Source organism: Lissotriton helveticus, chromosome 8 (assembly GCF_964261635.1).
Source record: "Lissotriton helveticus chromosome 8, aLisHel1.1, whole genome shotgun sequence".
NCBI lineage: Eukaryota > Metazoa > Chordata > Amphibia > Caudata > Salamandridae > Lissotriton > Lissotriton helveticus.
Window position 1 is genome coordinate 1,081,598,687 of NC_136069.1, and position 26,264 is coordinate 1,081,624,950.

The 26,264-nt window shown below is 42.0% G+C and overlaps 1 protein-coding gene across 1 annotated transcript in view; it reads right to left on the reverse strand.

The window, feature by feature from the left end:
• NLGN4X (neuroligin 4 X-linked) overlaps window positions 1-26,264 on the reverse strand; it is a 719,294-nt gene that overhangs the window by 405,585 nt on the left and 287,445 nt on the right. Inside the window, exon 4 of the mRNA XM_078657971.1 lies at window positions 2,636-3,450. Within this exon, the coding sequence (XP_078514097.1) occupies window positions 2,636-3,107 (472 nt within the window). The 5' untranslated portion in view covers window positions 3,108-3,450. The remainder of the gene's footprint in view (window positions 1-2,635; window positions 3,451-26,264) is intronic.

Below are 26,264 nucleotides of genomic sequence, written 5' to 3' on the forward strand. Positions count from 1 at the left end.
ATCTGCCATCTATCTCCTCTGACCAGGATTGTTCCAGACTTTGGGATAAAATCACACACTGACATCTAAGAGTGAAACCAGTTTTGTAATCTTGCGTACCTTCTTCCTTCGATTTATGGAAGAATAAACTCAAAAGAGAAATTGAGAAAAACTAGTGAATGCCTGTGTTTTATTTAATAAACATACAACAAATAACCACAGTCAGCCAGTTATAGTTGCTAACAGAGGGGGAGGGGGGATTCTGACAAAAAGCTTGCCTTTAGTAATGTTCCCTATTGACTTGGGACAGCAAATTGATAAATCAAATTATTGAAAACCAAATAATTTCATGGTCTGTCTCCATAACGACACATTCATTATCCAGATAACAGTGACGTGCTATAAATTGAATCTCGCAGATTTCATGGAACTCATACTAAGGTAATTTGCCTACAGGAGCTTGTTCGTGACATAGTTGTTAAAAAGTGATTTAAAACGGAGTTTGGCTTCGTGTTAATCACGCGTCTGGGTGGGTTGGGCAGCCGCCTTTTTAGTAACACATCTGTACTCTTTGAAGGTGACCCTGGGCGGAAAAAACGGATAAAAATCAGACATAAGCAACACAAGCTATTCATAACTCCTGTCAATGTGAAATAATTTGCACTTGTAAAATTATTGGAATTGCTTGTTTTGTTGATTCATAAACACATTGGTGGGTGGTCTGTAACCCCTTCATGCCACCATTCAAACCTCTTGTTGCTTTTGTCCTTCATGTGCACTAGCTTTGAAGTTCATTAATGCCCAACTTAAATGTGAACACATGGGAACACATAATTGTGAACGTGTTATTGTCCAAATTAATATTAATAATTTTTGCTTCGCTTTTGTAAGGGCAAAGGGCCGTTTGGCTCAATTCTCGAGGAGAGAATCGTCATATTTCATTCTTGAACATATGGGCATACACATTCATGTACGCTTGCACACTGGCAGGGATGTGCGTGCATGTGCGTGCACAACCTTGCACAATTAGGATAGGACTCTGAGGTATATTTAGAAGCCCCTATCGCTACCACAATGTCACTTTTAGTGACGTTGTGGTGGCGATAAGGGCTTCTCCTTGTTTACAAGGCTGCGTTAAGCCACATAACGTGGCTTAATGCTGCCTTGTAAATCAGGCACCCCTTCATGCTATACTTAGCATGAAAGGGGAGGGCAATGGGTGTTGTGGTGGGTGTTCCACTAAAACACCCATTGATTTTGACACTGCCCCATATTTACAAGGGCAGCTTAAATATGGGGCAGGGCCAAAATTAAGACCAGGGAAAACCTGGTCTTAAACAGGCGAAACAAGGAGAAATGCTTTGTTTCTCCTTATTTTTGCTGTTCCGGTGTGTGCTGCATTGTGCACCACACATAGTAACAGCAAATTGACAGTAATTGTTTATGTGCAGGAAGGTGACCCTTCCTATACATAAATAATTTTAAAAAGATGACATATTGCAACTTCTATGTGTGCTGCATTGAGCAACACACATGGAAGTTTCAAAACATCATTTAAAGATTGTTTATGTGCAGGAAGGGAGACCTTCCTGCACTTAAACAATCTTCCCGCAATGCGGGTACCCTTGCACTATGGTGCAAGGATGCCTGCGTTGCCGCACAGCTGCTAAATTTAGCGCCAGCCTAGGGGAACGCAGGGTTTCACCATATTGTTGTAAATATGGTGCAGCCCTGCGTTTCAGAAGTGTGCGGAGCGCGGAGTTAAGCCAAGGAGGCCAATACCAAGCTCCGCTACTTCTCTAGTAAATATGGCGCAATGTCTCAAAAGGTAATGTGAAATTAATGTACTGGATAAAATCCAAGATGTTAAAAAAAATAAAAATCTTTGTAATATCATTTGGAACTCCGACCATCCTAGGGTGACTGTTCCATGTTATTCCATTTTCACCGATTAGAAAAAAAGGCATTATTAGATGGACTACCTTTTATTTCCAAGACTTAAAAAAAAATCAGACATCAAAGAAATTGGAGCTAAATTGCAGCAATTCTTTTTTTGTTTGTATTTTTTTGTTGTAATGACCAGCAATTTATTTTACAACCCTCTAGTGGCCGCTCGAGTGATATTTTCCTCTTCTGTTCTAATTGTGTGGGTGTGTGGTATTTAGCAATTCAACATATAATTAATCTTTTCAAAGTTTACCAAACACATTGCACCAATTAAACACCAAGGAATTTAACTGCCATTGAAATGTCAGCAGGCGCAATTAATTAGGTTGCTGGAGCAGTAATTTTCAGATTAGGGACACAATCGAGCAGCAGGTCTGGCTAACATTGTAAAAGGAGTCCACATTAACACAAATAGACTCAATGCAACACATTGACACTTCTATTTTTCTGTCCCAAGGGATAATGAAATCAATGGGTGTTTTAGAATAACAGTCATGCACAGTGACATTAAGCTAAAAACCACAGCCTGATATTTAATTTACAGCCATTACTGAGGATGATCTAAAACCTATCGACTACTGTTTTGTCTATCCATTTGAGGAACAGAAAAGAAGTTTGAATGACAATTTCGAATTTATAAAATGTAATCTAATAGTGCATTTTACTCTGTTGGCGCTGTTGGCAGCCACAACTGTGGGGGAATACATACCATCCTCTGTGGGTACGTAGATGTTCATGTAAAGACAATCCTCACTTTGGTCTTGAACATAGGAAATGACCGTGTCCAGATTGGCCGTAAACCATACAGGCAGCATGTCGTTCAACAAGGACCTGTCGTCTAGGTACTGTGGGCAAACAGCGGCGAACTGAGTGGCGTTCCTGACCCCGGTCCAGGAGGAGGGCGGCTCTGGAGGCTGGAATCGCCTCTCTCCCGTTGGAGGGGCAGCATAGGGAACTCCCAGGTACTGCTCTACTGGCCCCAGCATCTCGTTGGGCAAAGGCGTCCGCGTGCCCCTGATTTTGCCAAAGTTTGTCGCGACAATGGGGTGCTGTGCTTGACCATCAAGAGGCCGGAACCTCATTGTTAGGACTGCTATCCAGATGAGGGCATAGCAGTTCACCATGACGCAAAGCGGGGGAGAGACGAGAGGCAGCCATGACAGTCCCTTTGGCCTCGACATTGTTTACATCAACATGGGAAAAGTTCAGCCCCCCACAGAAATGTGGCGCAGGAGTGAAGTCTGTGAAAAAATGTGTTGGCGACAGAAAAAAGAAAAGAGGGTGCAAGGGATTGCCCTTTTCTTTGAGAGTCGCAGGGCTCCTCTGTGCGCTGTTCCCTTTACAACTGGGTCGTTGCCATTAACTCATTCTAGTTTCAGAACAAAAGGAACCTTCTTCTGAGTAATCCATCTCTGATCTCCAGGCCTCTCTGGTTCCTTGACTCACTTCCCTGCAGAAGAGAGATGTCTGCTCAGCATTGCGTGAAATTATGCCTTGCTGGGAGTTCCAGGCAGATCAGTCGACCTGTGAAGAAGAGAAGCAAACAGTTCAGACAAGTGATGTAAAACAACCAGACAACTTCTGTGCTTCACAGATCTTCCGGTGGGTGATTTGTACTGTTTTGCACGGCTACATTTGCATAGTATTAAAAGCAAAACCGTTTTTAGAATTTCTATTTCAGTTTTTTTTTTTTTTTAGCACAACATACCAACAAAACCTCAACAGCTATTCCCAGTATCATCCCTTCAGGAAACATTCGCTTCTGCTTGTATTTCAGACTCATAATCTTCCTGTTCAACAAGCAGCCATTGACTTAAGGCTGCTGCACAAAAATAAATGAGGAAGACTGTCAAAGGTTGCTACATGAACTCGTTTTTTCTATTTTATTATCACTACCAGTCCACTTAATATGAGAAATATCTATACAGGGTGGCAAATAAAATATTGGTATGCCAGGTAAATCAGTGCTGTGAAAATAGGTGCAGACATGATATGATAGATTTTATTGTGTATGTGTGACCCAAGTCCCATTCATCACATGTGTATTCTGGTGCACGACAGACCCATTTGTCCTAAAATACTGGCAGTTTTTAATGTGAAAGAGAAGAGTATAATGGAATGTGTATTCAGAGGACATACTGAAAGGTTATCATCATATGGAATATGCCCGGCATGTACAAAACAGTTTACAATATATAGGCTGTATTTATTACAGGTATTGATAAACCACAAAACGCAGTAGTCAGTGAAGAAGTCTGAGCATTAATTAATTCAATGCATAGTACATATACATTGAGAAGTCTGTGGCTAGTGATTAACATACAGACTCCATATTATAATGAACAGGCCCACTGTCTTACCTTAACCTATTAACCGCGGCCGTTTTTTCACGGCAGTGCGGCCCTTTTAAAGAACGGGCGGGGCTGCGTCGGCCGTTGAACGTGCGCAGCACCAGCCAGGTAGTGCTCCGAACGTTCAACGGCCAACGGCAGCACTTAACGGGTTAAGGCCAGATTTATAGTTTGCGGGGTGTTACTCTGCCACAAATCTGTCGGATATCCTTGTCCATCTTATTACAAGTCCCATAGGAAGTATAGCACTTGTAATAAGGGGGACGGGCAGTGTTGTAACACCAGCACCACCTGCAGTGCGGGGAAGGCATGTTCCAGGGGCCTCCCTCATCACAGTACTGTGCCTGGAGAGCTCCATATAGAGCCCGGAGGGGACCCCTCCACGTACCTTGCAGTGGGGACCCTCAAGTTTCCTTGCGCTAGTGCGGGCGGGATATCCCTCACATTTGTAATGGAGTTTTTCATATGCCAAACATCAGGCTCTTAGTTTTAATAACAAGTCTGTGATTAACACAAAATGTCTAGAGAGTTCGTGAGACATGCTAATAATGCCAATTAGGGGTCTGGAGACCTAGTAAACTATGAGACACAAGTTCAATTAGTTTGTAAATATCTCTAGAACCCATAGATTATTTTGTTATGGGTTTAATACGCAGCTTGCCTGATCTGTGTTTTGTTATATCGAATGATTAATTTGTTTCACTTGGCATGGCAATAATGCTTGCAAACAATGTTTACAATTACAGAAGGGGGACGGGAGCACACTGCTTCACCTCCCAGCACAGTTCGCCCCATTGCATCCTGGTAAATGAAGTTCAATTTGAATGCTTACTTGAAATTTTGCAGAGCGTTTCACCAAAAGTGGTGCAGTTAGTGCTGTTAATGTTTACAATTATATGATCTGTTCCCTCCTGTGGCTGGGGTATGCTCACCTTGCTCAAAGATACCGTTTTTTTATTTTTACACAGACTGATTAGTGATGTTCGGTTACTGCAGCGTAAATCGGGCGATGTAGAAAAAATAGGCATTGGGGGAAAAAAACAACCAAGCTCATTTTAAAGAAACAAAACTGAAAAGGGTTTTCAGCAAACCAAGCAAGGGTACTGAGATTTGTCACGTTGTATTCTCAGCAGCAGTTTTTACTAGCCAGCCCTGATCTTGTCCAAATAATTCACCTTGATGGACCTGATTGAATCGGACAGACATAACATATTTTCTCTGGTGGCTTTTATGTCAGCCAGCCAACTCATTCCCTGAACTAACTAGTTTTAAAACATTTTCCGGGCCATGGTTGGAAGGGTTTGCTCCCCACCTCCCTTGCCCTCCTCAGGAGTGGCTGAAATGGTCGTCAGAGGGATGGAAGTGCTATTTTCCCTAGAAAGTTGCTGTATTTTGACTTATGTTTTCATTGGCTACTGTGCCATTCATTTAGTTCCATGTAATCTTTGAGTGAAAGGTCAACACTGTAACCCTACCACAACCCAACACTAAATTGTTAACTGTTAGCTGTCTATTCAGTGAACAGGACAATGTCCTGTTATCAGATCTATTAGACCTGTCATTCTTGATAGGGTATTCCCCTAAACTGTTTGTCTTCACTTCTTCTGTTATGCTGAATTTGTTTTTATCGGATTTAGGACTCTGTGCAAGCCTAACCAGTGCTAAAGTGCTTGAGCTCCCTCCTTCAAACATTGTAAAATCAGCCTACATCTAATTTGCATATTTAATTTACTTGTAAGTCCCTAGTAAATTGTACCACTTGTACCCATTGCTTGTACACTAATTCTACTAATGAGACTGCAGCACTAATTGTACCAGCAACAAAGGTAGCTTTTTAAAAACTGTCTCAGGCCTGCCACTGCAGTATGTAGTGCAGTTTTACTGCCATTTGACCTGGCAAAATAAAGCTTTTGCTGAGCCTAAGTCTTTTATAAAACATATAAATCACCCCTAAGGTAGGCCATAACCACCAAGAGGGCAGAGTATAGAGTGTTTAAAAAGCAGGACATGTGGGTTTAAAGTTTAGATATGCTGGCAGTGAAAAACTCCTAAAGTCGTTTTTCAATGTTGCAAGGCCTATTTCTTCCATTGATTACCACTGGGTTTCCTTTTTAGATTTAATAAGTGCTAACATTGTAGTGTTAGCAGATGGAGATATACTGTTTGCACTCAAATGAATTGTAATTTAAAATTATCTTTTATGGTAAAGACAGATTTTAAGTTAGAATTCTGAAAACACAACTTTTAGAAAGTTGGCATTTTGTTTTCCCAACCATTTTCGCCTTTTGCCAGTGTCCTGGTCACATGACTGTAAATGGCTCTGCTATAGGGGTTTGTGTATTGCTTCCAGAAAGTAACACAATGGGGGCTTAGGTGTGGATAGGATGGGCCTTCCTGGCAGGATGACTGGGAGGGACTGAGCCCAGCCGCACTCTTCAAAGGACTTTGCCTCCTGCACTCACAAAGGATCTTGACATCATTCCTGCCCTGCCTATTGTCAGCCCCAGACATTTTGGAGCTTTGAAAGGGGAAGTTAAATAACTTTCAAGAACCAGATGAGGGGGTAGGACCGGGAGTCCTCCTACAAAAAGATTGGCATGATGTATAAATAGTAGACCTCCAGAGCAGCTCATCAGAACACTCCTGGACCTGTGGAAGTTATAGAAGAAGGACTGCCCTGCTACTTTAAGGACTGCCTGGCTGCCTGAGAAGGAAGACTGGACCAGCTTGCATTTATACCTAGGTAACAAGAGTGACTCCAAGGAATAAGTTGCTTGACCTCCTATGTGAGCTACAAGGACACAATGAGGTCCTGAGTACTTGCTGCTACTGCCCAGATGACCTGCTGGAACCCTGCTGGCATCTGCTGGTGTAAGTCCCTGATCCCAAAGAGGTGTCTCGCTCGGTTGTAGACGCTTGGCTGGCATCAGAGTTTTCTCTCCAACAAGAAAAGGTGAAATTCCTGAAGTTTGGGCTTGTTGCACCAGTGAACGGGCCAATTCACATCAAGATTCTGCAGTATGCAACAACCACCTACAAGAAGATCAGGTTCCCGTCAACAGTGACCACCAGCAATGACCGGCAACGTGAGACCTTTACTTGGGGATACAGCAACAACAGCCCGCAACGACCCCCAGTGCAAAGCTACAGCAACGACCATCCATGACAACTAGACTGCTCTTCACGCTATTGCAAAGACCATCTGTGATGCTCAGCCTGCTCCTTGCAGCCCCTTTCAAGGAGACGTACTGCTTTACATTGGACTTTAAAGGTAATTCTTCAGGAGGACTAACCTGGTCCCTGTATCCGAGCTGTGCTCCATCACTGTCTGTCTGAACTTGTGACTTTTCCCTGGTATAGTGTGACCAGATGACTACAAGTGTTGATTTGTGATATTAGGCACTATTTTCACAAAACAAATTTAATTGAATATCTCCATTCAAAAGATTGGTTTACTGGGGCCAGGACGACAAGGTCAGAAGGAATAGGTGTAGCACACAGCATGATGGCATATCCTTTGCCAAAAGGCTGCTCTTTTTCCCAATAGACACCGTTGCTAGCAGGACTTGGTGCAGCACTTGAGCAAATTCCATAACCTTTGCCTAGAGCCCATAGGCCATGGTGGGTAAACTCTGGCTCTGGGCAATGTGGGCAACAGATATGGCTGATGGTGTTGCAACTAGGTTAGGATGAGGGCATTGTAAAATTCATGGCTCAGGGCTTCAGTCTACACTCAATGTCTCCATGACATATGAAAAAGTAATGCCCCACTGGATTACACCAACATCAATTGTTCTTTTTGGATTACACCAAAATGACATTGCAAGTGCATGGCCAATGTCTTGTGGCCAAAGACAATGAGCAGGGGGCTTTGGGTTGGTGCACTACATGCACAGTGAATTCACAAGCTACACCACGGGGCTAATTTAGGGAGAATTGGCGTATGGCAGAGCCACAAGTCTTCTTGCAGCGCTATCCATATGCCAATGAGAAAGAGAACGAATGCACTGTATTTATGCAATATGGTGCATTATTGTCCTTTGCCCCAGCACTGGTGCACAATGGACTGCCTAGCGCCAATGCAGGCACCCTTGCACCATGGCGCAAAAGTGTCTGGGTTGCATGCAGGAATATTTTTGAGCAGGAAGGGGCACCTTCCTGCACAAAAACAAATCAGAGAAGCGTTTCCTTCTTTATATGTATGCTGCAGAAGGCAGCACACATGGAAAGTGGAACAAATGAGGAGAAATAAAAATATTTCTCCTTGTTACACCTGCTCTGAGAGGCGTAAGGTTTTGGCTCTTTTTCAGCTTTACCGTATTAAGTAAATCTGGGGCAGCATCAAAACCGATGGTTGTTGTGTGGAAAAACCCACTGCAACGCCCATGGAACACCTCCCTGATGCAAAGTAAGGCAATTCAGCAACTTGCACTGCTTTGTCCTACTCCATATCTATGAAGCCATTCAAATCCACATAATGTGGCTTTGAATGGCTTCATAGATAAGGTTGAGAGGTTTGCATGTGATACTCCGGTTGCGCAAACTTTTCATAAATTATCCCCATGTGTCCTGTGCTTGGTCAAATAGTGCCAGTAGTGCTTACACATTTAAGACACATGGGAAAGACATAATACATTTCCTTAACACCTTAGGAGCTTCGTAAATATACCTCCCCAGTGCTGCGCTGTCCATTATCCAGTGCTGAATGGACGTCCAACGGTCGCACGCAGCACTGGGGAGGTAGTGCCCGTGACGACCGTTGGCAGCACTTAAAGGGTTACAATGATTCCATTAAAGGGAAAACATGTTAACAAATCACTACCCAACTAATACTGAAATATGCCTGTTGTGGTGAACTACATGACTAAAATGGCCCTGATGCCATTTTTCTGACCTCACGCATGGTAACAGAATTAACATCAATAATGGCATACTGATGATTTCATCTATGAAAAGAACAAACATGGGATTATAACCAGAGTTGTTGAAGTCCAAGCCAAATATTCTCACAAAGGTAATATAGCTAAAAAAAAGTTGCAATTGGAACTAGATCTGTTGTACAGATCTGTTGTATGGGTTCTGGTGATTAATCAGAAGCTATGCCCAATTAGACTGAGCTCAACAGATCTAGGGGCATATTACCAATGACTAGCGAAATGTATCGCTAAATGCGCTTAGCGACTTTTTTTTATCGCTGCCTATCGCCAGATATTTTAGCGGGGGAAACATGCTATTAGCAACGTTTTTCTCCATAGCGCTAAAATATCCAGCAATAGCGGCGTAATGCGAGAATATCGCTGAGAATATAGCGATATTCTCGCATTAGCGACAAAATGCTCCTAGCCATGTTATCCACCTCCCATTGGATAACATGGTTAAAAACTGGTCAGAGCAGGCGTTAGTTTTTGGCGATAGCGGGAATATTTCCATCGCCACGCCAGCCGTGGGAATAGGCGATAGCGACGTTATCGACTGCTTTCAGTCGCTAACAGGTTGGGTACGCCCACTTTGCATGTCATTTGCGATAAATATCGCTGACATGCAAAGTGGGTCCCAAACCGCTCGCTATCGCCTTCAAGCTGTCGCTAACTGCTGTTAGCGACAGCTTGATAATAGGGCGATAGAATTTTCGCCGCTTAGCAGCCGAAAACGGCCGCTAAAGTGGCAAAAAGTGCCTATCGCCCCCCTTGATAATATGCCCCCTAGTCCTCAAGAGTTCTGCAAAATAATGCAGGTAATACTGTTGTACCATACATGCACAGCTGTGCAGTATTTTTAACTTCCAGTGGAAATTGCATATGTTCAGAAGAGGAATTTGAGAATGCAATCTGCCCATAAAACATTTTTCTGACAGGTCCTGTGAGTGCAACCCTTGGTTTTGGACAAGGGTCAGAGTCCCCTGCAGAATTGTCTGCTGGGCCATTGTATGCCCTCAAACACCTGTAAAGACAGGTCACCCAAAGGCAAGCTCCTAAAGTATCCAGCAACACCCCTTCAACATTTTTGCCCTGAAGATATCTTCTCCTGCATGGGTCTTTTAGCTTCAGAACTTTGCTCTTCATAGACACATTTGCTCCCAGTGTATTTGAATTTGGCTAAAGATTACTACAAAGGGCTACTTTTTGCTTCACGGTAAAATGTAAGTGAAAAAGTAAATTCTGTGATAAATTCTAGTGACTTTCTCCATCTGACCATATTACATAGGAGTTGACCACCCCTGAACCCTATATTCCTTGATGGAAATTAGGCATTTTCTTAAAGGTAAACTTAAAGGAAATATTGGCATTATAAGAATGTTTCCACACGTCTTTTTCCTAACATGAAGAGCAAGAACACTAAATGTACTACAACAGGGGACCCATAAGACTGTCACTCGACTCTTCAAGGTACCTTGACAAGTACACATGTATCAGTAAGTTCAGGATCAAGTTGACAATCTTTATCATGAACAAAGTTGAGAACCTGTGACAGAGGAAGGTTACATTACTAGGTCACCTGTTCCTGGTCCAGTTATGAGCTGGGATGTTTCAGACTCAATCTGGAAGCAAACGAAATCTTACTAAGGAACTGAAGGTTCATAAAAGATCTAGAGCATGGTAAGAGCAATAATCAAGTATCTGATCCAAACTTAGTGGAGATCCCAATATAATGTAAGCATTGCTGTTGCAGGCCACAACCAGAAGATCAATGGATGGGGTAGCTTTTCACTAAACAACAAAAACATCTCAAATGGTGTACATTATTAATCATAGGTGTTAATTTATATTCCCCAATGCAATTTGCTAGGACACGCTCTCACATGATTGATGTTTGTATGCAGCTAGTAACAGGAAGGAAGCCCGCTTCCTTTTTTTGCAAATTCCATCCCTCGTGTTAGCTGTGTTATAACCTTGGTACAACATAAGTAGCAGCAAATATAATAGGTGGCAGCTTACGGTAGTGCTCTAAACCAGTCCCAACAAGAACAGGAGAGATACCAGCCTCGGCCGGTAGTGGGAGTACCTGCCGGGCGGTGACGTGGGGAGGGGGAGGGGCAGAGTGGGGGGTAGTAATGCATGGATTACGGAGTTTAACAGGTAAGTAAACATATAAATAAATAAAACAAATATCGTTGCGTGCACTGCATCACCAAATGCGATGCAGTGCGTGCAACAAAATTATTTGTATTTATTTATATGTTTACTTACCTATTAAACTCCATAATCCATACATTATCAACCCCCACCCACGTCACCGCCCGGCAGGTACTCCCACTACCGGCCGCGGCTGACAGATATCAAAGTGCCAGAATTGTAATGGTGGTTTCCATACTGCTGAACAAAGAAATAGAAAAAATTAACGGCAAATGGAATTTGGAGAAAATTATAAATAGCACTGCTCCTTTACTGAACCTGTTTGTATAATGGAAAAAAAAAATTCTTTATTTGGCACACCTATGAAACCTATTATTCAACAAGGAACATCAATGTTCTATGCAAAATAAAATACCATTGCATATTATTTCCATGTTAATATGTGACTATGCTTCTCAATCAGTACTCCTGCATGAAAATTCACAGCGTTTGCCACTGCAGTTAAAAACAGCAAATAGTCATTCCCTTTACCAGAAGATAATGTTGCTTGATCTGCTTAATGAAACTCTTTTACGATCAACTATTCGATCACTATTACTAATTCACAGAAAACAATAATCAATCAATGCTCAGGTTTGTGAAGTAAATATACAGCAATACTTGCAAAAATGAAAATGTATTCATGGAAACAGCATATCAAAGTAATATGGAAAAATCACCGAACCACCATGTCCAGATTTGCATACTGTATTTGGCAAAGAGTTCTATTGAACGTATATAATGGACTGAATTAAACAGGTTTTTCTTGGTTGCTTCAAAGACTTCTTGAATACGTCACTGTGTCATAATTTAGGGAAGAGACATTGATATCTCTTAAGAACTGAGGGACATATATATGATCCCAGCTGTGCCACGCCTGCATCACGCAACGTGGTACATGTGCAACACAACTAAAAAATTAGATTTATGAAGGCCACTTTGAGTTGCCCTGAGTGGCTTCATAAATCTCTAGAAAAGCAACACAGTGCAAATTGCTTCATTGCATTACTCTGCACTAGGGGGGCGTTCCATGGGGTTGCTTGGGTGTTCATATGCAGCTCCCATGGTTTTTGACCCATCCCAAGATTTACCAGAACTGGTAAACCTGGGAATGCGCCAAAAAGATCCACCTACTCAGGAGAATCATAACAAGGAGAATTATTTTTTATTTGTCCTCAATGCTTACTCTTTCTATGTGAAAAGAAAAATTGATGGACAGAATGCAGAACAATGTCATACATTCACCCCAGTACAGAGATCTGGGTCAAAATCCATCGTTTTTTGGCTCACCATGCCATAACAGTTTGGACCCAGCCATATGCAAATCAGTCTTGACCCTGTGCCCAATGGGAACAGTCCAGCCCAAACTGCCAAGCCAGGTCCTCGTCTGACTGGAAACAAGCATCCTAGGACCCGTTTCTATGTGGGCATTTAGCAGCACACATAGATTGAAGAACATGCCTCTTAGGATTGCTTATGTACAGGAACGTGTCCCATCCTGCACAAAAAGAATGCTGCATGCACCACCTTGGTGCCAGGCAGCCAAAACGGCGCCAGCACAAGGGAAAAGGCAGGAGTGTGCAGTATTCTTTTAAATATGGCGCATTCCTGCCCTTTCTCTGTCATCAGTCGGGGGCAGCAAAATGACTTGCTTCACTGCGTGACATTGTCATGAATATGCCCCTGAATCAATACAGATTTCATATATTATAAAATAAACACCCTTAGCTTCCACTTTAAGATTTGTGTATGAGAAAAAAAGTAAGCAGTTAGTACCATAGCTTGGATATTTAATTGCAATAATAGTTTTGCCTGAATTTTTTTCCTGCTAAACACAATTTGCTCCTTCCCCCACAAGGTGCAAAAATATAACATGTAATTGTGCTATCTGTGTACAGGAATAGCAACCTAGAAAACAGCAGTTCCCTTTCACATTTAATTTCAAATGAAATGCTGCACTTCTAAAATGTATCACAGCTGAGTTAGCAGAGTGTATATTAAAGGGCAGTAGAATGAGCTGTTCAGTAATAAGCATTGTTGTTAAGAAATATAACAAAATATCAATTTAATGAAATCTGTAATACCCATAATAATATACCTGACTGTAAAACAGACGGTCATTGTTTAACCATTTGTGCTCTTTCATACATATTTGTGTTGTGTTCATTAGGATGCCACGTTAACAGTTGCATCTACTGACTTGCATTGCCATAATTAACAATATATCAATATAGATAGACCTAGGGCTGATCTTGGATATATTCTAACAGTATTTACAATCTAAAAATGAACTATAAAGAGTGACTGCAATTGAGCTAGGCACAGTGTGCATGTGAAAGAAAACATGAATGGGAATATATATTCAAAGATGATATGTTTTTTTATCTATATTTCTATTAATATATCAAAGAGTAGTCCTCGGTCTTTCTATATTGATATCTTCTCCCTGTCCTAGGTACTTATAGTAGTTCGCAGGGGGTCTCTTTTCTTTACATTATGTTGCCAAAATTAACTACATGTTCTCCCCCTTACCTTCACCTTTACTTTTGCTAAAGAGGGGTTTGGAGGAAGACGTTTGCTCTGAAATATACAGATTGTGTTCTAATCTCTTTTAGAACTCGTCCATCGCAAGTCACTTGCTTAAAATACTAAGAATAAGCTAACACATCGAAAATTCACTCGTTTGTGTTTCCGATCCCAAATTATTAACACTACTTAAATATTGGGGGTGGCTTTTCAACGCAATACAATTTAGAACATCTGTCTGTTGAAACAATTAAAAGTAGTGGACACCACACTGCTAATTGTGGCCAGCAAGTCTTAAATGTGAACATTAAAATTCGTAATCTCGCATAACAATCGAGTTAAAGAGCAATCAGTTCTAACTGCGTATGATTTCATAATTCCCACTTATTTTCTAGTGGTCTACAATAATAAGAAAGTAATCAGCTTTTCAGTCACCAAAAGTATTGCTTTGTTAAAGTGAAAACATATTAAAATACTTGTTACGCTTGTTGTCAAGCTTCGATTCAAATAATAGAATATTTTCTTCCCAGTGACCTGTTGCTATGGGTACATATTTTCTTTTTCATTAGTGGTCAGTGCTTCTTTGAAGAGGTCATTTTGCTAATCTGAGGACTGTGCAGCTGGGATTTCAGATGATCACAGTATGCAACCGAATTTCATGTAATAGCTGCAAAATGAAAGCAGGGCATTTTATGCTGAACTGGTAGTTTGCCGTCTTTGTTTGAATATTTGATGACCCAAATTATGCATCTTCCTTTGATTATTTAGGCAGAACAAATTCTGAGCAGAATTGTGCGTTTGTATAATAATGTAAGCATTCCTCCTACAATGTTTGCTAATATTTATCATTGGTGCATAATTCTGTAATGTTGCTGTCGCCTTTATTGATCATTATTTTTTAGTGTAACAGACAAAATGCAAGTTCTAAATCTTCAAAAAGTCTTTAAAAGGGAGGACTCTATTTTCAAATAAGTGTTAATCATTTAAGGGGGCAGTTTCATCAACAATAGGATCTAAGCAGTTCCTTTGACTGTACTGCCAAGAAGTCTTTTCTTTAGTCCAGAATGGTACAGGATATTAACATTGTAACTTTCTGGCTAATACAGAATAAACACTATTCATGTCTGTCTTTGTTTCAGTTTCTGATGGTGATTCTAGCAACACCTTCCAGCTAGCACCCATCTAACTACTAGCAACCTCTATGAAAACAGACTACAGAACGCCACTGAGGAGCGCTGCCTTAGGGCAGTGGCGAAATGAAACCTGATGGCACCCCCGAAGGGTATGGCGAGAGGCCCCTGAGACTCCCATACCTCACAGATATTCATAGCTTTGGGTTTGAAGGGTAGCCTTAGGGGCAGAGTACTCCTTGCCCCACAGGGGCTGCAGGCAGTAGTGGCCCGTTACAGGAGTTCCTTTGGGCGGAAAGGCAGGGCGGGGGAGGGGCAGGGTGGGAGGTAGTAAACACCGGAATATGGATGATCGGAGGTAATTAAACAATTAAATAAATAAAACGAATTTCGTTGCACGCCCTGCATTGCAAAATGCGATGCAGTGTGCGCTACGAAATTCGTTGTATTTATTTAATTGTTTACTTACCTCCGATTATCCATATTCTGGTGTTTACTACCCTCACCCTGCCCCTCCCCCCCGCCTTTCCGCCCCATGGAACTCCCGTAATGGGCCGCTACTGGCTGCAGGGTCCTGTGTTATGCCCCTGCCTTAGGGAGGCGGTGCACTAGTGCAGAGTCTCTACAATTGCCCTTCCTACTCTCACCTTTAGGCAAAATTCAGATACAGCTATAGGATCTGGCTTACTAAGGGCTTGCTTTGCCCTTGCATCATGCAAGGTGACACAAGGCAACGCAAGCGCTTGAGCAACGAAAAACAACTTTGTGTGGCTCTACATGGTTTAGTAAATCCAAAGTAACGCAAAACAGATAATTTTGCTTTCTTGTGTTACCTTGTGTAAGGGAGGCGTTCCATGGGTAGTGTGTGGATGTTCCCAAGCATCCATCCATTGTTTTTTGGTAAATTACCAGATTTAGAAAGAGTTGTGAACCTGGGACTGCATCAAAATAGTACACCTCCCAGACCCAGTAACAGCAAGGAGAAATATCTTCATTTCTCTTTGTTCCTTCATTTTTCTATGTGTGACGTATTCCGAATCACAAACAGAAAAGGAAAATGCTTTTAAGGATTCTGTGGGAAGGTGTTCCTTCCTGTACAAAACAATGCTGTTCATAACACAGGCACCCTTATACCACAGTGCAAGAGTCCTTGTATTACGACTAGGCAGTACACAGTGCGCCAGCGCAAGGAAGCAGCAGAAGTGTACTATATCTTTATAAATATGGTGCATTTCTGATGTCTCCGTTTCACACAACGCAGCACACCAAGGGGCATATTAACAAGGGCTTTATCTCTGCTTAAGATAAAACTAGCGCCCTATCAGCAACAAGTTGCTAACACCAAATTTGTATGTTAGCACCCTTTTACTCTTCGCTTCCCCTTGCATCTCTAATGAGATGCAAAGAGGGCGTTCAGAGTAAAAAAATAGAAGAAATGTCGCTAAGCGACATTTCTCCTATTATCAAGGATATCGCTAACCCTGTTAGCGATAATAAAAGCCGCGCTAACCGCAGTTAACGCTGCTTTTTTACATTTGGTATTTTTCTGACTTAGCCATGATATCCTATGTAATATGGATAGCATGGCTAACTATGTCTATCCCTATCAGCAAGCTATCGCCAAACCTTGTGGGATTATCGCTGTATTTCCAGCAAGAATCTCACAATTGGCAGCTTGCGCTCTGAATTTTATCGCTTTGGAAATAAGTGTTGCTGATAGCACGCTATCTCCGCGATAAAATACAGAGTTGGCCCGCGATAATTATCCTAGCGCTAAGTGCGCTTAGCGATAATTATCGCCTGGCCTTGTTAATATGCCCCTAAATTGCCTTGCTGCACTGCTTGAAATGTAAGTGAATCTGCCCCAAAATGTACAGATTGTGGGCTTTTTCACAAAGCTTTTTGTAGTACGTAAAGTAATACTCTTGCAGTACTCGTTTACGTACTTATGCATGACTTTGTGGATTGGCTCAAAAACATCTAAAACTGGAATAAAATGGGAATATTCAGATATCTTTTTTGCAACTAGAAATGACTGTGCCATAATTGCACTTTTACTAAAATGGAGTTGGATATTTCTAGGCCAATTCACAAAGGCACGTAAGGCTAGGTGGAAGAGTACTTCTGCAGTACGACTTCACTTACTCATACATGTTTCTGTGACCAGCCCCATGCGTGCAGGGGGGCTCTCAATAGCCACAGTAGTTATAGTTTCGAAGATGTAAGCCCTTATTTGGGAGACGGACTTGGATAACAGCCACGGCCCGTGGAGGGAGTTTCGGTGGGGCGGAGAGTTGGGGCGGGGGAGGGGCAGGGTGGGGGGTGCTAAAAACCGGAGTATGGATAATTGAAGGTAAGTAAACAATTTAATAAATAAAACGAATTTCGTAGCACGCCCTGCATCACATTTTGAGATGCAGGGCGCGCTACGAAATTCGTTTTATTAATTAAATTGTTTACTTACCTTCAATTATCCATACTCCGGTTTTTAGCACGCCCCACCCCGCCTCTCTGCCCCACCGAAACACCCTCCACGGGCCGCGGCTGTTGGATAAGTGGGAGGAGAGGACACATTTAAAATTGGCTAGCTGATAGAACATTAAAGCTTTTTACTGCAGCTTGATGGACAGACAGAGACTCATTGAACCCTTAGGATTACGAGGAGGCACATTCCACTTTGCCCACAGTTTTCAGCATCACACCTCATACCTTAAAGGCAACGGTAAATGAAAAAAAATAATAACACCATTTTCTGTCTAGATTATTAAAGATTTTCGGACACACTAATAGGAATTTTTTTTCGAGCAAAATAGGTATGGAAGGGTATATAGAACACACCAAGTACTGTACACCGAGCCTTGCGTAATATCTTGTAATCCTTTAACATCACAAAAAGCGGGAAAAGGAATTACTAGAATCCAGGCTACATTGAGAAAAAACATATATACATAGTTAAAATACAAAAATAAGTAAAACTATAAATACATTTTCTAGTGCTAGAAAAAATGCTGGCGTTTCTAAGTGTAGCAATCCCAACTTTCAGCAAGCTCTATCGTGTTAAGAGGGAAGTGAAAAAGATACAAGTATATGATTTAATGAGGCCAACAATATCGACATTCATAATTAGGACAATGCAAATAAACGGAGACGTTCCGTGGAAACCCCCAGGAGAAGAGAGACCGATTGTGCGAGCAGCCAAATGAATTCATGCTTGTGTCACATTCCATACAAAAGGATGGCCGCCATGACATGACAGGCACAAGACACCCATTGTCCCAACGCTATTTGCATTTCATAATCCTGGGAAAGCTCCAATTTTCCTTTAGCGGGCAGCAATTGTGGAGCTCGACAAGCAGAGAGAGATTCCTCCACAGTAAAACCGTGACAACTATGCTTTCTACCAGAGAGAACATCACAGCATCACGTTCAAAATGCCATGAATGATTCTTTCAACATGTTACCAAACTGTTACATGTGTCACTGATATGCATTTTTAATCAAAATACTTTTGCCAAGATAACAATCAACAATAATTCCTATTTGTAAAGTGCGAACATATCACCAATTAAGGATTTTGAGGCGATGAGGGCCGTCGTGGAAATTAACAGCTAGATTCATGAAAGGAAATCCGGCTCGCAAAGGGCCAGATTCTGAGAATCTGGCCATTTGCGAACGCAATTTTTGCATTTGGGATTCATCATCCCAAATGCAAAAATCGCGAATTGCGAAATCGCATATTTGCGAGGAATTGCATTTAAGGAATCCCGATTTGAGATTCCTTAAATGCAATTCATTAACCATTTTTTATTTGCGAATTCGCTATTTCTGGCCGCTATTTACCACGAAGTCTGACTTCGTGGTAAATAGCGAAAACTTAGAAAAATGCACTTTAGTGCATTTTTCTAAGTGGTATGTTACACACACACATGTCCTTTGGACATGTGTGTGCGCAACATCAGGCTACATTTATATTTCAGGGGGGCTACAGGGTGTCCTTTGGACACCCCTGGCACCCTTGAAATCGCATCCTTATTTGCGATTAGCAAATTGCTAATCGCAAATAAGGAATGACTCCCCATTCATTCCTATGGGCCTTTGGACCCATAGGAATGAATGGGGAGTCATTCCTTATTTGCGATTAGCAATTTGCTAATCGCAAATAAGGAAGCTGTAGAAATCGCAATTAAAATTGCGATTTCTACATGAATCCCGTTTTGCAAGTCCTTAATAGGGATTCCTTAATAATCGCTATTAAGGACTCGCAAAACGGGACAATGATGAATCTAGGGGTAAGTGAGCTATTGACTAGAGTCACATGATGATGAGCTGAGCTGCCCCTGGTGATGGAATCGTGAGCCCCCCCCCCCCTCTGGAGTCAGCCGCTCTGGCTTCTGCACCACACCTCTCCCTAAGATGTTTTTCTCAGGACAAAGGATGCATTTGTTCCCCTTGTATGAGACAAAATACTCCAATACAGTTTAACAGACTTAAGAAAACACTAGTAACAATTGCAAACAGAACCGCACACAGAGCTGAATTACTGTGATTCCATCTCACTGCCTGGACTTAAATCCTAAGCTCTTGATATGGTTACTTACCTCTGTTTACAAGTAGATTACACTTCAAAACAGCATGGCATATACCATACATGAGATCTGCTGAGAGTATTTTGACATTAATTATCATTGCTGAGGAATTAGAGAATCATCCTGGCCTACTTGATGCCACGCTTCTATTGAATCATTGACCCTCCCCAAACTCAAAAATGGGGATGAATAGCATATAACACTCTGTACGCCTGTGCATATATATGTCATATATTTATTAAATGAAGTGGGATAACAACCTATGTTTCACAAGGACCCCCGAAATATGGAAATTGTTTCATGGCTACCTAAGTATTGGTTTCATCAGTGTGTGACATTCCCCAAACTCCTCTGGAGCAGGGTCGGACTGGCTACCGGGCGTTTTGGCATGCTGCCGAGCTGGGGGCTGATGTCACTGCGGTGGGGGGTAATTTCGTTGATGGAGACCTGCGTGTGCTTCTAAATAAACAAAGCAAAACGAATTTTGTTCAGCACACTCAGGTCCCCATCAACGAAATCAGCCCCCAGCTCGGCAGCATGCCAAAACGCCCGGTAGCCAGTCCGTCCCTGCTCCGCAGGGCTTTACGATTGCCTGAGTCAGTAGGATTATGCAGCAATGAAGGACCAAATTATGTGGCAATTGTATCTTTTATACCTTACAGACTTAGGGGCATATTTACAACAAAGTGACGGAGTGTGGTGTATTCCTTCCTGGCTTAACGCCGTTCTGCGTCACTTCAGAAATGCAGGGCCTCACCATATTTACAACAATATGGTGCAACCCTGTGTTTCCCCTTGCCATGGCGCTAAACTTAGCAGCCTAGCGCCAACGCAGGCACCCTTGCACCATAGTGCAAGGGTGTCTGCATTTGAGGGGAAAACTGTTTATGTGCAGGAAGGTCTCCTTTCCTGCAAATAAACAATCTTTAAATGACATTTTGTAACTTCTTTGTGTGCTGCTTAATGTAGCATACATAGAAATAGCAAAATGTAATTTTTTGAACTGTTTAAGTGCAGGAAGGGTCACCTTCCTGCACATAAACAATCAATGGCAATTTTCTGTTTCTATGTGTGCTGCACAATGCAGCACACATGGAAACAGCAAAAGCGAGGATAAATAAAGCATTTCTCCTTGTTTCGCCTGATTAAGACCAGGTTTTCCCTTGTCTTAATTTTGGGGCTGCCTCCTATTTACGTCACGCTTGTAAATAGGGTGCAGCGTCAAAATCAATGTGTGTTGGGGCGGAACGCCTACAGCAACACACATTGCCCTCACCTTTCACGCTAAGTACAGAGTGATGGGTGCCTTATTTACAAGGTAGCGTTAAGCCACTTTAAGTGGCTGAACGCTGCCTTGTAAATAAGGCAAAGCCCTTATCGCCACCACAATGTCACTAAAAGTGATGTTGTGGTGGAGATAGGGGCTTGTAAATATGCCTATTCGTTTGGTATTTACCCAGACTTTTTGCCTTCATTTCCCCTATTTTTTGCTGATTTCCTTTTTATAGGCATTAGGATACTCTGCACTTTACGCCTGCTAAACAGTGGCAAAGTGGTTGTGCTCTCTCCCTTAAACATGGAAAAATTGGTATACAACTAATTGGCACCCCTAATTTACTTATAGGTCCCTAGTATTACTCAGGGCTTGTAAATTAAATGCAACCAGTAGGCTGCAGCACACATTGTGCCACCCAACAAGTTAATGTTCATGCTAAATCAACCTTTGGAGTGCACTGTTACCCTGGGGTGTCCTGGTGCTCGTTTCCTGATCAAGACCTACTTAGGGGCCTAACTGCAAAAGAGCTAGATTTTTAGGGCCTTTCTGAAGGCTAGCAGGTTTAGAGTGGCACGTACTGTTAGATGTAGTTCACTTCAGGCTGTGTTTGTGCCAGTGAAGAAAGTTCTACCTCCCCAGGTGGCTTTTTTATACCTGGGTTCCACCAATGATTTAGCACTAGCCGATCAAAGTGTCCTATTGGCTACATAGCATTTGAGCTTCTGTGGAAGATAGGATGGTCCAATGTTGTGAAGTGCCTTGTACGCAATGCAGAGTGATTTAAACTTTACCCAGTTCCTCACTGGCAGCCAATGGAGTTTTTGAATAACATTTGTCACTGAAAAAAATTTGGGGGTGCGAGACAGGAGTCTCGCCACCGCATTTTGCAGCACCTGTAGCTTTTTCAGATGTTGTTGCTGCATATTCATATATAAACAGTAATCTAACCTGGTTAAAATCAAGGTAGATATTACAGTTCTTTGAGATTTAGGGGAATTAAATCTAAGATCCTTTTAATCTTTCTAAGTTTAAAGGAAGTCAATGTAGTTATGGCATTCATTTGAGTGGCAAAGGACAGCTTATTGTCTATAATCGTGCCCCAAATTTTGGTTTTAGCAACTGGCTAGGTAAAGATCCCAACTCCTCTGGCAACCAGCTCGGGGACTAGAAGGAGGGGTCATTTCCATGTACAACTACCTCCGTTTCATTGGAGTTAAGTTTTAGGCAGTTACTACTCATCCAGGCTCTAACAGTTTTTGCCAATAATACTATATTGGTTGGAAAGCCCAACAACGACCTGACTGTCGTTGGCGTATGAGGTCAATGCAAAACCATAAGATTTAATAATCGGCTTCAGGGCTACTACATAGAAATTGAATAGAGTGGGACTAATGGATGAGCCCTGGCGCAGTCCATATGGATGATTCGGACGTGAAAGCATCTCAAGCTACCAGTTGCTTCCTATCTGTCAGGAAAGATCTAATGAAATTTAGGGCTGACCCCTGGACTCCTACTGCCACTGGCCGCTCCACCAAGATGTCTTGGTGGATGGTGTCAAAGGTAGCGGAGTGATCCAACAGGATCAGTGCGGCCTTAACACCCTGTCTAAAGCCTCTCTGATTTCCTCCACATATTTAATCAGAGCTGATTCAGTACTATATCCTCATCTAAGTGCATGCTGAGTGTCATCCAGCAAGCTATGCTTAGTGATAACGGAAGAGATCTGATGATTCATGGCTTTCTCTGACAGTTTTGTGGGCAGCGGAAGGTGAGAAATAGGGCGGAAGTTGTTCCGGTCATTGGGATTGAGATTGGATTTCTTTAATATAGGTAAAATAGAGACAAATTTCAAAATCTTGAGGAAACAACCTGAGAAGAATACAGAGAGTTAAATAGTGTGGTAAGATTGTCCTCGATGATGTCCGATGCCAGTTTTATTTATTGAAAGCAACAAGGTCACCCTGCTATTGATAAGAGCTCCCAAGGAAGGGAAAATATATTGTAGATAGAGACATTAGGCAGCCAAATTACTCAGTTCAATGATGCTTATAGATATTGTTACAAAAGAAAGCCACGCAAAATTGTTAAAATTGACCAATACATTTTATTATCAAAAAAATTAATTAGAAAGTCATGACAATGATGATGAATCTATTAACCAAGCCCTATCCTATAGGTAATATGAATCATTGTATCCATTCAGAATCTTTATAGTATAGTCTAAAAAGACATGTCAAAAGTCATGGAGATTATTTTCTTACAATGATGAACAAAAAATATAACACAATACAAAGGTGGCTTAGATCGTTGCTGTTTCTTGATAGGATCAAGTTTACACGTGTTTCAGTGACTCATGCGCTTTCATCAGGAAAGGCACAAGTGTGACCAAATACACCTGTAAAGTATAAAAAATATGCTTGGCTATGCACGTAAAAAAAAATTGATAATTTGAAACGAAGAAGAGAATTACAAAATCGTCCTATGTTTTAGATAGTGATGCCTAATCAGATAGTCAGTAGTGTCGAAGAAATGGAGTTTAGTCTTCAAGTGAGTATGCATAGAGACTGTGAACAGAGATACTAATAACAAAAAATACTCCAATTGGCCACGCAGTGGCCAGTTGGTCTAGTAAACTAGCAGTGCCCCAAGTTGGGGACCAAAGATGGGAATAGAGATAGAAAGGCCTTCACCCAAAATACAATTAGAAAATAACCAAGTGTTTAAAAAAGAGAAAAGAGTAAGTTTAAACGAGTTTTTAAAAACTGCCACTGGGCATGGATTTAGATGGGAGCTTGATTTTGCTGTGGCAATGAGATCCCCCACCTGACTAACGTCAAGTGGTGAGCATCCAAAGAAGAGTGTCAGATACAAAGTGGCTGTTGAATCTAGACTGTCTGGAGTAGCTATACCCTCAAGTGGTAACCCAGGACAATAAATGTAAATATTAATAACTTGCTCTGAAAATGCCTGGTGATATTGTCGTACAGTTGCTGTGTGCAGGCAATTTTTGGCGTGCAAGGTTATGTAACTGTCATGTCTGTATTAAATAGCAATCTAGAAGAATTTTTAGCATTCTAGATTTTCTAGGTGTAGGACATTGTTTTTTCCTTAACTAGAAGAGATTTGTATGTTGTGAGACATGATTAATACCTGTCCTTCTCCTCGCTGTAATGGTATATTTATAGAGCGCAACTGTCACTCCGAGGAGCTTCTTGGTGCTCTCATACACTTCTCTCTAAATGCATTCTTGTCTTTTACAAATTTGTTTTTGTTTGCTTAATGCTTCTGAGTACCAGGGAGCATAAGAGTGACTGAGGCCTAAATTGATGCTTAATTCTGGTGCAACTGTGATTTCGCCATGCCAGCCAACTAAGAAAGCATTTATAGCCTTGGATTGAAAGGGGGCCCTGATGTGTCTCATGCCAGCCACTTCAGCCTGTAGTGCAGTTTTGAACTCTCATTTTTGACCTGGCATAATAACCCTTTCGCCAGCCCTAAACATTTCTTTTTAATACTAATAAGTCACCCCTAAGGTAGGCCCTAAAGGCTCATAGAGCAGGATGAATGGTATTTAAAAAAGTAGGACCTCTATACCCAAGTTTTACATGTGCTGACTGGAAACAACCTTTACAACGATGTCTTAACCACAAATGTCTTTATAACATCCCTGTAACCTTTGGTTTTTCAGTGAATTTCTATGTTTTTTTTATTTCATTCTTGACTATTACATTCTGTAAAGTTTTCTTTAGTGATTTTCTACAGTATTTTTAAACTGTGTTTCCTAAATATAACCTGTAACCTTTGATAGTGGGTGTGTGAATGGGTTATAGGTCAGGAGTTGGTGTCGGAGTGGCTGCTTGGGTCTGGGAGTGGGTGTGTGAGTGGCTGTATTGTTCTGTGAGTGGGTGAGTGAGTGGTTTTGTGGGCGTGTGAGTAGTTGTATGGATCAATGAGTGGGTGTATGAGTGGGCATGTTAGTGGCTGTACAGGTACATGATTGGGTTTGAGAGTGGTTGTATGGGCATTTGAGTGGGTGTATGAGTAGTTTTGTGGGTGTGTGAGTTGTTTTGTGGGTCATTGAGTGGGTGTGTGAGTTGCTGCATGAGTCTGTGAGTGTGTGTGAGTAGCTGTGTGGTTGTGTGAGTGGGTTTGTGAGTGGCTCTTTGGGAGAGTGAGTGTGTGTGAGTGGCTGGTTGGGTCAGTAAGTGGGTGTGTGAGTGTTATCATGGGTGTCTGGGTGGCTGTATGGGTCTGTGAGTGGGTGTGTGAATGGTGATATGCATATGTGAGTGAGAGTGGTGGTATCGGGGTTTGAAGGGGGTTGTCAGTGGTTCTGTAGGTGTGGAAGGAGGTGAATAAGTGGCTCTGTGGATGTGTGAGTTGTTGTATAGACCTGTGAGTGGGTGGGTGAGTGCCTGCATGTGTCTGTGAGTGAGTGTGTCAGTGGCTGTATGAGTCTGTGAGTGGGTGTGTGAGTGCCTGCATGGGTTTGTGGGTGGGACTTTGACTGCCTGTGTTGATCTGTGAGTGGGTGTACGAGAGCCTACATGGGTCCGTGACTCTCCAACGCATATTTATTTTACCATGTATACTTTTACCACAAATATTTACATATTTTACAGTTAGCAATACTTCTTTTATATATATCTATATATAGAGAGAGAGTTTATACTTACCTGTAAAATACTTACATTTTAGTGGTAATGGCATGCATGATAAAGTCTTCTTGCCTTTGTCTTCCTAGACAGATTGCAGCCAAACTCAGGAAAGGGGGAAGGTTAGACAAAGAGGGCATTACCCACCCACAAGCTGGCACTGGGAATAAGAATGGCACCCTCATAATCTTTAATCAGAGCACTCCTGGACCAGTGTAAGATTCAGAAGTAGGACTACCATGCTCTCTGAAGAAGGACGACTGGCCCTGCGTGCCTTAAAACCGGGATCATCAGAAGTGACACCAAGGGTCAGTTGGGGGACTTCCTCTTTGAGTTACAGGGTCACACTACCTGCAACTGCCCAGCTGACCAGCACCAACTAAACCTGCCTAAGCCCTGCTGCTGGCCTCTGCAGGAGTGAGTCCTAACTTTCAAGAGGTGCTTCCCCAGGGCCTGGACCCTTGCTTAGGTCGTAGTGTAATTCTCCTGCTTCAAATTTATCAAAACCGAACTCAAGGTGAAAATCCAGAAGTTTAGGACTCTTCGTGACCACTCGTATCACCCATGAATACCTAGATCTGAATGAAACCTTCTCTTTGTGCCATGAGTGACCGCACGTGTCTCCCCCCAACTTGAAGGTTCAGCAGCAACCTGCCCTTCATGCTGATAATGATCTCCTTGTGGCTCCTGCCAACGCAAAGC